The sequence below is a fragment of the Myotis lucifugus genome, unplaced genomic scaffold (assembly GCF_000147115.1).
Source record: "Myotis lucifugus unplaced genomic scaffold, Myoluc2.0 scaffold_44, whole genome shotgun sequence".
Lineage (NCBI taxonomy): Eukaryota > Metazoa > Chordata > Mammalia > Chiroptera > Vespertilionidae > Myotis > Myotis lucifugus.
In genome coordinates, this window is record NW_005871092.1 from 7362638 (window position 1) to 7374750 (window position 12113).

At 50.9% G+C, this 12113-nt stretch overlaps 1 protein-coding gene across 1 annotated transcript in view; it reads right to left on the reverse strand.

The window, feature by feature from the left end:
- The window catches only part of HSPA12A (heat shock protein family A (Hsp70) member 12A), a 107177-nt gene that overhangs the window by 81153 nt on the left and 13911 nt on the right, over positions 1–12113 (reverse strand). Inside the window, exon 2 of the mRNA XM_006088168.3 lies at positions 11499–11586. Coding sequence (XP_006088230.1) covers positions 11499–11586 — 88 coding nt within the window. The remainder of the gene's footprint in view (positions 1–11498; positions 11587–12113) is intronic.

Sequence of the window (12113 nt, forward strand, 5' to 3'; positions counted from 1 at the left end):
AGGCTGCTTCTTCATCTGGGCCCCGTGGGTTGTGGCCACAGGCCTTGATCCCAAGGGACTCCCAGCCTGACCTGGGGTGGTGGAAGGACCCATGGGCCAGGTGGCAAACATGTGCCACGCCAGCTGTGTGCCATGACTGAATCACCTGTGGTTTGCACGATGGTGTAACAGGACACACACGCCACACAGCAGAGGTGCTAAGGAGGGCAAACCCATCAGCTCCCTCTCAGGACTGCACGCTAGGGAATGCCTCCCAGAGGACCAGGGCGGACAGCTGGCTCTAGCCATTCTCTCCGGCCTGGGCCTTGGGCAGGGGCAGGGAACAGACTAGCAGGAGGGATGCCCACTCACTGAGCCTCATGCCCCTTCCCACGCCTGGCCAAGAGTCCTCACCTCTCACCCAAGCTCTCTCTTCTGCCAGCCTGCCTCCCCACCCCACCCTCCAGCCCCCCGCCAGTGTGTCTAGGATGCTTCACTGTCCGTGTTTGCCAGCATCTGCCACTCCTGGCCATGGACTTGAATGGGTTCACTCTGACCCTCAGCCCCAGGCCACAGTGTGTCTCTGAGCCTTGGCCAGTCTTGATTCTCCCCAGGGAGCATTGCATCCACCTGCAGAGCTGATTTCTTAGCTGGGGGAGATGGCTGATCTCCACGGCACACAGCACTTCGCCCACCTCCAGGCCACCTTGGGCTGCGTGATGTCCGTCACCCACACAGGCCTCGCATCTGCAGCATGGCTCTCTCCATTCAAACGGAAGCCCTCTCGAAGATCCCGTCTGAATGCACAGCGCAGGGGTGCCATCAAAATATGCAGCCGTGAAAAATTCTCATTTCACCCCCAATGCACCAGAGCGGCAGCGGGGGGTGGGGGTGGGGGAGGGAAAGGGGCGGGAGTGTGAGCAGGGGTGGGGGGAGGGCTCTGATGCCACCTGCAATTTATTTGCTCGGCCTCTTTGTCCTTTTGTCTGTTGCAGAGAAAGATGGATCACAGTTAAATTCCCACAAATAAACAAGTATGTTTTAAAGTTCTACAAAGCCTACAATTTTAGAAAAGGTTTGATGTGGTTGACACCAAATTGATTTCAACCCATCCTATTTCCGGTCTGATGCCGGGCTCCTTTCATCACGAGCAAACCTACTCATAATGGCTTGATTCTAAGTGGATGGACTCGGTATAAATATATAGGAGGCACATTAATTTCCATCCTTTTTCAAATAAAATGAGACGGCGTGTTTTTAATTCTCAGAGATTAATTGCCCCTCGTTTTCATGCGTACTCCTAGGTGCTCAGGCCTGAATGATCACGGCACAAACTGAACCCCACTTTGGGGCTTTCGTTTTAACAAGCAGCAGCACCCCGATGGCCGCCGGGGTCGGGAGGCGTCCTGGGTGCTGGGACCCCTGCCCCGAGGGTGCTTGGGGGAAACTCAAATGCTCAGCATCTGGTTGCCTCACAGTGGGGACCAGACGGCCTGCCTTGGACTGAAGGTAAATCCAAACATTCCCACCGTCATAGTCACTCAGAAGAGTAACCCAGAAGGACACAACAACCGCAAGAACAGCCCGGCCGGTGGGGCTCAGTGGTTGAGTGTCAACTTATGAACCAGGAGGTCACAGTTTGATTCCCGGTCAGGGCACATGCCTGGGTTGCGGGCTTGATCCCCAGTGGGGGGCGTGCAAGAGGCAGCCAATCAGTGATTCCCTCTCATCATTGATGTTGCTATCTCTCTCTCCCTTTCCCTTCCTCTCTGAATTCCTTTCTCTGTTAACCCAATAAGAACATATTTTTTTAAAAAGAAAGAAATACATTACAGTGAAAACGTGTTGCTTTTAGAATTAGAACAATAGACATGAAAGAAAATGGGGCAAGGCAAAAGGCATTGGAAGAGGGGAAAATGTGACTCGGGAATCCAGGGGAGGCCGAGTGACCACCCCACGAGAAGGTAGTGGCTGAGCCCGAGTGCCTGCCTCCACCACCCATCACTGGTCCCCTCCCTGTGGGATTCTCAGCTGGCTTCACCCGGGCCTCAAAACCATCACCCCCACCCACTCTCCGCTGACCCTCCCTTGCCCCTTCCTTGCATCCCCAGGCCCACCCGCCCCTGCCCAGGCCACAGCGAGACCCCTCAGCTGAGGCATCAGGCGTGTTTGTGGGCAGAAATGTTCCCGTGTGTTCCTACGCAACAAAATCAAGTGCATGTGTAGGTGTTCCGTGTTTTACAACTCTCCTCCTTGGGTTGTTATAAGATTAAAACAATTTTCTCCCTCAGTAAATGCTTCCCTTCAAAGCCACTAGAAGCACATAATTCCCCACCCATTTGCGCTTCTATTTTCTAGGGGCCTGGAGGAAATGGTGATTGAGGGGCCTGCTTCCCTGGCAGAGGCCAGGGCTGAGCGAGGGATGGACGAGAAGAAGTTATGTTGCAGCGGCAGCTCTGATCAATGTTTCATTTATTCTGAAGTTCAAAAAAAGACAGGTGAGCATGGCAGGTCCTTCGGGAAGGCTGGGAGCGCGCGTTTAGAGGGAAATGACTCCTTCATCCTCAGTCCATTTCATGGACACTCTCATTAAAGCGCAGGGAATTTTACGGCAGCTCTACTCCTATTTTAAAGCTGTAGTTGAGGAGTTCTTTAATGCCTGGATCGGTTTTGCTGCTGAGATACCGAAACATTGCAGAGACGCGGCCCATTTTATTTTCTTGAACCAGGATGGGGAATTCACGCACACCTGAGGACACAGAACCATTGTTGAAAATCACAACGGATTTCAAGGACAATGTACACAGGGGAGAGAATGAAAACGCTGGCCGGTTTGATGTCGGAGGGATACCAACCTGCGTTTGTCCTTGAAACATACATTCACCTGTCACTGATCAAGGATGCCAGTTTGCTTCGTGCGCCTGTTAAGAGCATTCCTGCTGACTGCAAACGGCTCCGAGTATGTGACTGTTTACATAATTACACAGCGAAACATTGCAGTCTTTCCGATTTAATGCATGTTTTAACAAGCCCTTCCACTACGGCGCAGGCTTCTATAATCAAATCTTTCTTTCCAATTAAAGCACAATTAGAAAAGGTATCATGGTGTCACTGTTACGCTCTGCCGCAGGAAAATATTCAAGAATCGCTTGGCGGGAAATCTGAGCTCGCCCAAGACACCTGAGCTTAAATGCCACATCAGCCCTCCAGGGAGGGCACCCCGGCTGCGGGCCTGGGGTCCTGCGTGAGAGACGCAGACCATTTTCCTGGGGCCCCACTTGGGGCTTGACCCAAGGCAGCGGATGACAGCCCAGGGCGGCCTAGAGAGCTGGAAGATGTCTGTGACTCTGAGCTTGACCCCCAGTTGCCAGCAAACGTGTCATGGGCCAGAAGTGGTGGGCAAATGGCTACCAGAGAGATCTCCACCTGGCCTTGGCATTTGAGACAGCATGATGGGATTCATGGTGGGCTCACCTAAAGGGGTGCTACCTCACAGAGCCAAGGGCAGCCTTCAGGAAAGATGGCTCTGACCCAGCAGAACACCTCAGGAACAAAAGGCTGGTGTCGTGAGTTGAATGGTGACTCACCCCCCTCCCCCCAAAATATACTCACACCAAATCCCTGGAATCTATGAGTGTTATCATATCTAGAAGAGGAGTCTTTGCAGATGTAATGAAGTTAAGGATTTGAGATGAGGAGATCATCCTGGATTATCCAGGTGGATCCTAAATTCCACAACAAGTGTCTTTGGGAGACACACAGAGAAGGTGATGCAAGGGTGGAGGTAGAGATGGGAGTGATGCGGACACAAGCCAAGGCCTGCCAGGAGCCACAGGAAGCCGGAGAGCCCAGGAAGGATTCATCCTGGAGCCCCAGGGGCACCGTGGCCCTGCCCACACCTTGATTTTGAACGTCTGGCCACCAGAACTGGGGGGACAGTAAGTTTCTGCTGCATTAAGTCACCAGTACATGGTCACTGGTTACAGCAGCCACAGAAAACGAATGCAACTGGCAAAATGCAGCGGTCCCCTGCCTGCTCTGCTCCCTGCCCAGGGAGACTGTGAGGGACTGAGAGTTTGTGTCCCCGGAAATCCACATGTTGAGACCCCAGTCCCCAATGTCATGGTCCCTGAAGGTGGGGCCTTGGGAGTCGTGAGGGGATGGGTGGCGTCGCGAGGGGATGAAGAGACCAGAGCTCTCTTTCTGCCACGTGAGGACACCGTGAGAAGCAGGCAGTTTGCAACCGGAAGAGGGTTCTCACCAGAACTCGATCAAGCTGATCTTGATTCCCAGCGGGACTGTGGGAACAGGTTTATCTTGTCGGTGAGCCACTCGGTCTACGGCACTTTGCTATACAGCCCCGGCTAAGACTGAGACTGACCAGCCCCAGAGTCAATGGGCAACTCGGGCTTCTGGCCGGGCTCAGTGCAGGAAGTGGAGGGAGGAGAGAGGGGTGAGAGGTGGAATCTCTGGCTCCCCTCCTGGGGTCCTGTGACTGGCTGTGCCCCTCAGCCTTATGGTCACCGCTCCGCTCCCGGCAGCCCCCCCCCCCCCGCCCCCAAGGGACTCTCCGCTCCTGGGTCCCAGTGTGGGCTCCCTCCCCTCGCCCCTGCAGGATAGGGCTGTGTCAGCCCTGCTGGCCTGGCCTTGGTCCCACCTAAAGCCCTGCCACACCTTTGGAGACAGTGCCTGTTTATCAAACATCCTCGGGTAAATCAAGCTGAGCGCTGTGTGAAAGCTGCCAAGACCCGGAGGGTTATGGTTCGCTGAAGCAGTGGCTCTTCCATGGGCTCATGACGCCTAGTAGGCCACTGGGTCGTCAGCATTTCTCTGTGACACAGGCAGGGGTGGTGGGGTGCCACTTTGCCCCAAGGGAAGCGAGGCTCGTGGTGGTGAACTGAATTTACGACTGTGGGTCCCTGGAAATCTGGAGCAGCGAGGATCCAGTGCAGCCCTCACCCCCACTTCCAGCTCTTTTCTGAGCTGGGAGGGCAAGGGGCCAGGTTCGTGGTCCCCAGGCTGCCAAGGCTCCTTGGGTCCCTGGCATGGCCGAACGTCACTAGTCAGTCATGATACTCTTTCAGACTGAGGCTGGATGTTGTCCTGGGACCTCCCCCAACACAGTTCCCCAGGAGGCCCCAGAATCAGCTGGGATGGGTGGGCAAGTGGCGCTTCCTGCTATTCCTTAGGCCTTCCTATTCTGCTGGCTGTGCCCTCTATGGTTGCCTGGAGGACAGGCCTTCCTAAAGCAGTTTCCCAGACCCCAGTCCTGTGGGTTCCAAGGCAATAAGACAGTGTCTCTCTGTGGGGAGAGAGTGCAGGTCTGCTCCACCGATGTTAGCCTTGATGATGACATGATCACGATGGTCATGGTCACGATCGTAATGTTTTCAGCGCACACGTCAGCAATACAGGGGGCTGCCTCAGAAGAAACGTGTCAGTCCTGGGTTTGGGAGGAGTCATGGGTCACAGATTTGCTGGCTGGAGTCTGGGAAGGCACAGACTCTCTCGCGCCTCTCCAGGCCTGGCCCTGCTCCTGCCTCTGCTCTGGAGGCCCCTCTCCTGCAGAAAGGGGATTAGTGAGGAGAGGCATAAAGGTACTCGCCCTGCCTGATGCTTCCTCTTGGGCATAAACAGAACTGGGGGACAACTGGAAAAGGGAGGCCTCCAGAGAGACAAGGGGCAGCCACCTGGAACCATCGTGGCAGGGACCTTCGCCTCACTGCAGAGGGCCCTGGGCAGGGACACAGCTGGGCTGGTGAGGAGGAGAGAAGTGGGAAGCAACCAAAGACCGCCCCGGAGGAAAATGTGCTCTCTGAGCGCGACGAAGGCGAATCTGCAGCCATGAGTGTCCTGTGTCAGAAATGAGGGCATTTCTTCTTTGGTTTTTTCCTCTGATTAGTGAGTGGCATGTCCAAAACTTGACTGCGTGGCCCGCATGCTTAACGCCATTGGTTCACCCTGCCTGGATGCTCCCTGAAGCCCCTCCCAGCTCCAACCATCTATTCTTTCTGAAACATTTGTATCATCTGGCCCCTGACAGGAACGACTGGCTATATAAGTCCCCCAAACCATTGTTCTCCCTGTTCAGCCGGCACCTCCAGAGGCAGGGACGCCTGGCCCGAGCTCAGGCAGCCCCACACACAGAGCGGAGGATGTTGGCCACATGCCAGGCCACATGACGCTCCATGCTCTCTCAACCTTTTCTCAGAGTTTTCAATAGCACTAACCCCCGACTTCACAGCACCCACACCATTGCACTGAAGGAGCGAGCATAAAAGGTGCATCTTGCTCACAGCTCAGAAGCCTCGCTCGAATGGCCTGTGTGGCCATGGGCTCCAGGAGACTCTGCCGCTCACAGCAAATGGGGGTTTCCCTCTCTTCAGAGCGATGTAAGCCTTTCTAATGAGAAATGCCAAGTTTAAGGTTCTCAAATCCTCGAGTTTTGGGTACATGGACTCAAAGACTCCTTTTGAGGCCAAAGGTTACAAATTGCTTCCAACTATCCATTTGCTCAGCTATTTTACTGCAACTGAACTTTTAATATATATAACCCAGGCATGTACCCTGACCAGGAATCGAACCATTGACCTCCTGGTTGATAGGCTGATGTTCTACCACTGAGCCATACTGGCCAGGCATCAGCTTACTAGTATTTTTCTGATGGGAAACACAATCCTTGGACAACTGGTTTAAAACAATTCCAAAACTGGCCAATGGGGGCGGTGGAGGGGGGAGGATCTAAAGAAAGCAGAACTGAAATACTGCTTCAGCAATTCAAGTCATGACATCCGTGTTTAACATGTCTCCTCCCTGTGTACACCAACTGTGCTGCTGGATGTTGAAAATGAAAGTTTGCCAGAATCACCTGAACTGATAAGGCTGAACTGTGTTCCAGAGTCAGGCAGGAACACTCTGTTACAGGAGGCCATTCCCTCTTCCCCATCCAGGTTTGTTTGTTTCACATTGAATTACCTTTTTATTTTTTTGGCCTAGGAATCTGGAATTGGAACTTGCACTGCTGGTGGCTTGTGATTTTCCCAGCTCTCTAGAAGCTTCTGAGATCTCATCTTTTTCTCACAGAGGCTTTGTCTGTAGTGAGTCACCCTGGCTACAAAGTCGGCTGGCTTGCTTAAAACAATGGAGTTACAGAGACGATAGGAAAGAAGGTGCTGAGCGCTAACCCCGACACAGCGTCTGTGGTAATCTCAGCGGAGCCACTCCTAACGCTGCAAGTTCAGGGACAGGCTGGTCTTCCATTCACTCCCACCCTGGCTGTGGCAGAGGAACCCAGCGGGGTGCAGAGCCCTCATAGCTACACGGAAGGATTCTGTTTAAGATTTCACTGTGCTTCACCACTCCAGGTCTGTCAGGCTGCCGGCAGAATGCAGAGAAGGGGAGGATCGAATAGTGGGAATAGTTTAGGCTCATTCCCTCTTTCCCCCAAAAAAAACTCTGCCTCCAAAATGGGGGTCATTCGAGATCATTTGCAGGTGGCACTTCTTAGCATTCCCAAGAGCCAACAGCAACCATTCACCCCCAAAGTACACACAAAGGAACTCGGTTGGCTTCCACTCACCACTGTCTCCCCAGAACTTATCATGTGCCTGGCATCTAGGATGCACTTAGTAAGTATCAGCTGCATGAATAGATGAATGCACTGTAACTGTTGTAAACTACAAGCTGACAGGCTAAGCAAGAACTCTGAGAATCAGAAGTGCTGACAGATGCAATGAGCTCCCGAGTGTCCCTTCACTGGAACTGCTCAAGCCCTGGGGCGTCGTGGCGCAGGTTAAAGCACCGCAGAGATGGTAGATGGGATTTCCTTCCCTTCTGTTTTAAAGTCTCATCAAAAGTTCATGTACTCTGGACAAACCCTAAAAGGCAGGTAAGAAAAGTAAGTAAATGAAGCCATTCATAATCTCTCCACCAAGTGTGACAGTTAACACAGTATATCCTTGTGGGCATTGGCTACGTCACATTTCTCTATATGGACAAATACTACTTCAGTTAGTGTGGGATGACATGAATCTTTGTACATCTCCTAACGTTTAATCATAGCTCACATTTATTGGATTCTCCTAAAACCCAATGAGGTGGATACTGAGCTGCGCTCAGCTTGCCCTCCTCAACTCTCAAGCTGTTTGACCTTAAATATGCAACTTGAGCCTCAGAGTCCTCACGGTAAAGCGATATCTACAGCGATGCCTTCTTCACAGGGTGGCAAGGATTAAGTGATATAACAACCAAAAGCACTCACAGCTACCGGCACACAGAAGGCACTCAATAGGAGGGGACGTTTATTGTTGCAATTATTATTGTAATGGAGAAGAATGTGGGGTTCTGTAGGGGACACAAAAGAGAGGAAGGTCAGTCTAACCTGAGGGTGTCAGAACTTTGGGGAGGAGGTGGCATAATGAATAAGTGCTTGTCAGGAGAATCGTGGGGAGAAAGAGCATTCCAAGGGTAAAAGAGTTTGTTCAAAGGCCCTGAGGTATGAAACACCTTGGCAAGAGAGCTGCCAGTAGGTCAGCACAACTAGAGTAAGGGTTTAAGGTCAAAGAGAAGCCAGAGCCAGATCCCAAAGAACCACCCAAAAGCCTTGAACAATGGGAAGACAAAATCAGGTTTGTCTTTCAGAAAAATTAGGTCCTGTCCAACTGAACATAGTTTTCCCTTCCCAGGATCACCGTTATGATGATTAGTTATCACAAAAACCACTGGAGTATATATAATGCCACAAAACATGGGACTTACTGTAATTCACAGTTCTTTCCTCTGTTCACAAGTCTTCAAAAGTCTTTGTTTGAGTGCTAATGATGAATTGGCTTATTTTTCTAGGCTGGTTTAGTTGCTGCAAAAGGCCTTCTGTACCAGTGGCATCTTCCAGAGTGGGTTTTAAATGCTCATCTTCCTAACCACAAGGAGAGTCGTACGTGACCACTTCTTAGCACCGTAAGAGTCGGACACAATCATTCCCCCTCAGGGGACACAGACAGCAGTGGCAGCTTGGGTCAGGACTGGGAGAGGGAGGCGGCTGCGGGAGGCAGAGCCAACTCAGGGGTTAGTACTGGGACTGGAAGGGAAACGTGTCCCAGGATAACAGCAGCATGAGTAAAACAATAAATAAAATTTAAAAAGTCGCTGAAGAAGAAGAAAAAGAGCAGGTGCTGTGGTGTGAAAGGGAGGGACGGAATCGCAAAGAGTATCTTTTGATGGAATTTCATGACAAAGGAGGTCCCTGGAGGGAAAAGTCTGAGACAGGCAACTAAACTGTTTGAATACATGTAGCTTCATCTGCTCACTTATCATTCATGAGGTCAGCCTATTGGCCTTCCGTTCATTCTCTTTGTACACAAATGTCCTGGGTGTTGAGAAACTAACCGGACACCACAGATCCCATGTGCTCTCCGACCACGGAGGACTCAGGAGCAGGAAGGGCTCGCTGCTCCCGGGCACCTGCAATGTGCCAGGAATTGTCCCAGGTGTGCTTATACACGCTGTCCCTAAACTGAACCTCCACCACACTCCTTTGATCAAATCAGCACACATGCACAGTCTATTTCTCTGGCCCAATTTTCACTGTCCCATATTAGAGAAAACAGGCAGCAGGTGGGAAAAGGATCACTGGGTGAGGAAAATAAAGCTAAAAACGTGGTTTCAGACACCATCACTTTAATCTCCCTCCTCCTTTCCAGAGCCTCAGATTCCTCACAAAACACACATTGCTTTTTTTTTTAGATCATTTTTTCCTTTTAACGCAACATTTCCCCAAATGCCCATGTATTAATCCTTGTCCTTCTTGTCTAACGGTCCCACTAACACCCTCAGTACACGTATGTGTGTGTGTGCAAGTGCGCACGTGCTCAAGTGCTGGTGTGTCGGATTCAGGCACAAAGACCGAGTGCTATCAGCCCTGCAGGATCTGCCAGTACGTAGGCCAGATCCGAATTCTGGACACGGATGTCCCATCCCTGCCATGGGAGTGCCCCTTTGTGTTGTAGTTGCTGCAGCCTGGGGCTGCTGAGCACCAGTGGTATTTTGCTTGTAAGTTGTTATAAAACAAAAACCAAGAAAGTAGGAGGGAAAAATAAGCTAATCATATCAACCCATCAGGTGGTACTCAACTTAGCATGTGTTTTATAGTCAGCTGAGAAATTCAAAGAGCAGTGTAGAAACACTTAAAGCAAAGTGGCAGGATTTCTATCAATCACTCTTTTTTTCTCAGACAGTAATTTTTCTCCTGAAAAATCAAGTCAACAATAAATTATTTATTGAGCACCTACTGTGTGACAGGTACTCCAATGCCAATTGAATGTTATAGGATTTGTTTTCATTATTATCTTTTCTTCTTTAAAATATTTAAGGCCTTGATCAGGATGTATTAGCTGTTTTCTCTTCCAACAATTTTATCATTATGAATAGCTTCAGAAGTTTAACACTTCGGTGGCTATGCAGAGTTTTCTGGGTCTTTATTGTTTTGTGTTGTTTCTACTATTGTATTTTCACCTGAATTTTTCTTTTCCTACTCTCTGATTTTTAGGGAGAAAAAAAGTCTAGCATCTAGGTCTGAGACCACTCGAAATGTCTGGGCTGGGATTGCTAATGACCTCCCAGAGACAACCCAAATTGCTGATTTAGCAAAGCCCATTCTTGACCTTGACACAAGGCAAGACAGGCAAAGGGGAAGGACTTGGGAGGGAGCCGTGAAAGAAAAAGGATCATAGAGGCGCTCAGATCTCCCCAGTCCCCTCCCCCATTCAGCAAACACCTGGCTGAGTTAGAAAACATGACCGGTCCAACCTTCCTATTGGCACCAATTGAAGCTGTCAGCTCTCGGCTTGTCACCAGTTGCACTGGGAGGCCCCGGGCAGCCACAAGAGCCCTAATTAGGCAGAAATGACACTTCTACAACTGACCTGCCAGGACCTTTGGCAAACCATTTAACATCATTAGTTAACATTTTTTAAAAGTGTGAATGTAAATGAACAGCCAGTGGCTTTCAATGGAGTTTGTCGGTGGCATCTCCCCCTCCCTGCTCACTCTTTCTCTTTCTCCATGAATAGTCCACTTGTTTTCTCCAGAATTGGAGGGAGGCGATGGGGGAGAAGGAAGAAGAGGACCAGTCCTCGGAGAGGAGAGACATGTCAAAAGCACAAACAAGCGCCGAGGAGCGCTTCAGCCTGGGCCCAAACAGAGCCGAGCAGGGGACCAGGGTGTGCCAAGCAGGCCAGACTCCCCTCCAGCAATCCCAGACAGCAGCCATTCCAGGCTTTGGGTCGATGGGAAAGGACTTCATTCCCTGACCCCGGTGCCTCTGAAACACCCTGGTGCTCACACCTCCACCTACTTGTTGGCATTCTGAACAAGCTGATGTTTTGCAGATGTTTAGCCAACGTCTCATGTGTGCTTAAGTCCCCACGCACCCGTTTTAAAGGGGTCCCTCTGTAAAGGAGTGACAGCCTAGGGATAACCATTTCAGACAGTTAGGTACTTACAGAAATTAGTTCATGTCCTACCTGTAGCGGCTACCTCCCACCTTGAGTCGCACTTCATTTTGTTCTTCGATGTACACCCACAGAATCCATACACACCAACACTCTCCATCTGTGGGGGGGGGGGGGGAGAGTGTCATTGTGAAAATGTCACTTTGTCTGTCTGTTTCCAAGCTGCTCTCAAATCCTGTGCCCAGGCTGGGGGTAGAAGGTGGAAAGGTGTAGGTGGGCGGCCGAGGGGCCAGTTCCTGGCAGGCCTTTGCACGTACCACCTGCCTACTCGCTGTGTGGCCCGGGACAGGTGGCTGGTCCTGAGTCTCTGATGTTTTTGTAAGATAAAACATCACCTTACTGCCCTGGCCGGTGTGGCTCAGTGGATAGAGCATCAGCCTGCAGACTAAAGGTCCCGGGTTCGATTCTGGTCAAGGGCACATGCCCAGGTTCCAGGCTCGATCCCCAGTAGGGAGCATCATCAATCAATGATTCTCTCTCGTCACTGATGTTTCTATCTCTCCCTCTCCCTTCCTCTCTGAAATCAATAAAAACATTTTTTTTAAAAGAAAATGCCTTACTCCTTAAAGTGAGAAAAAAATGGGAGTATCATGATAACCGGAAAGCGAGCAAAGGTAAAGGAGTGTG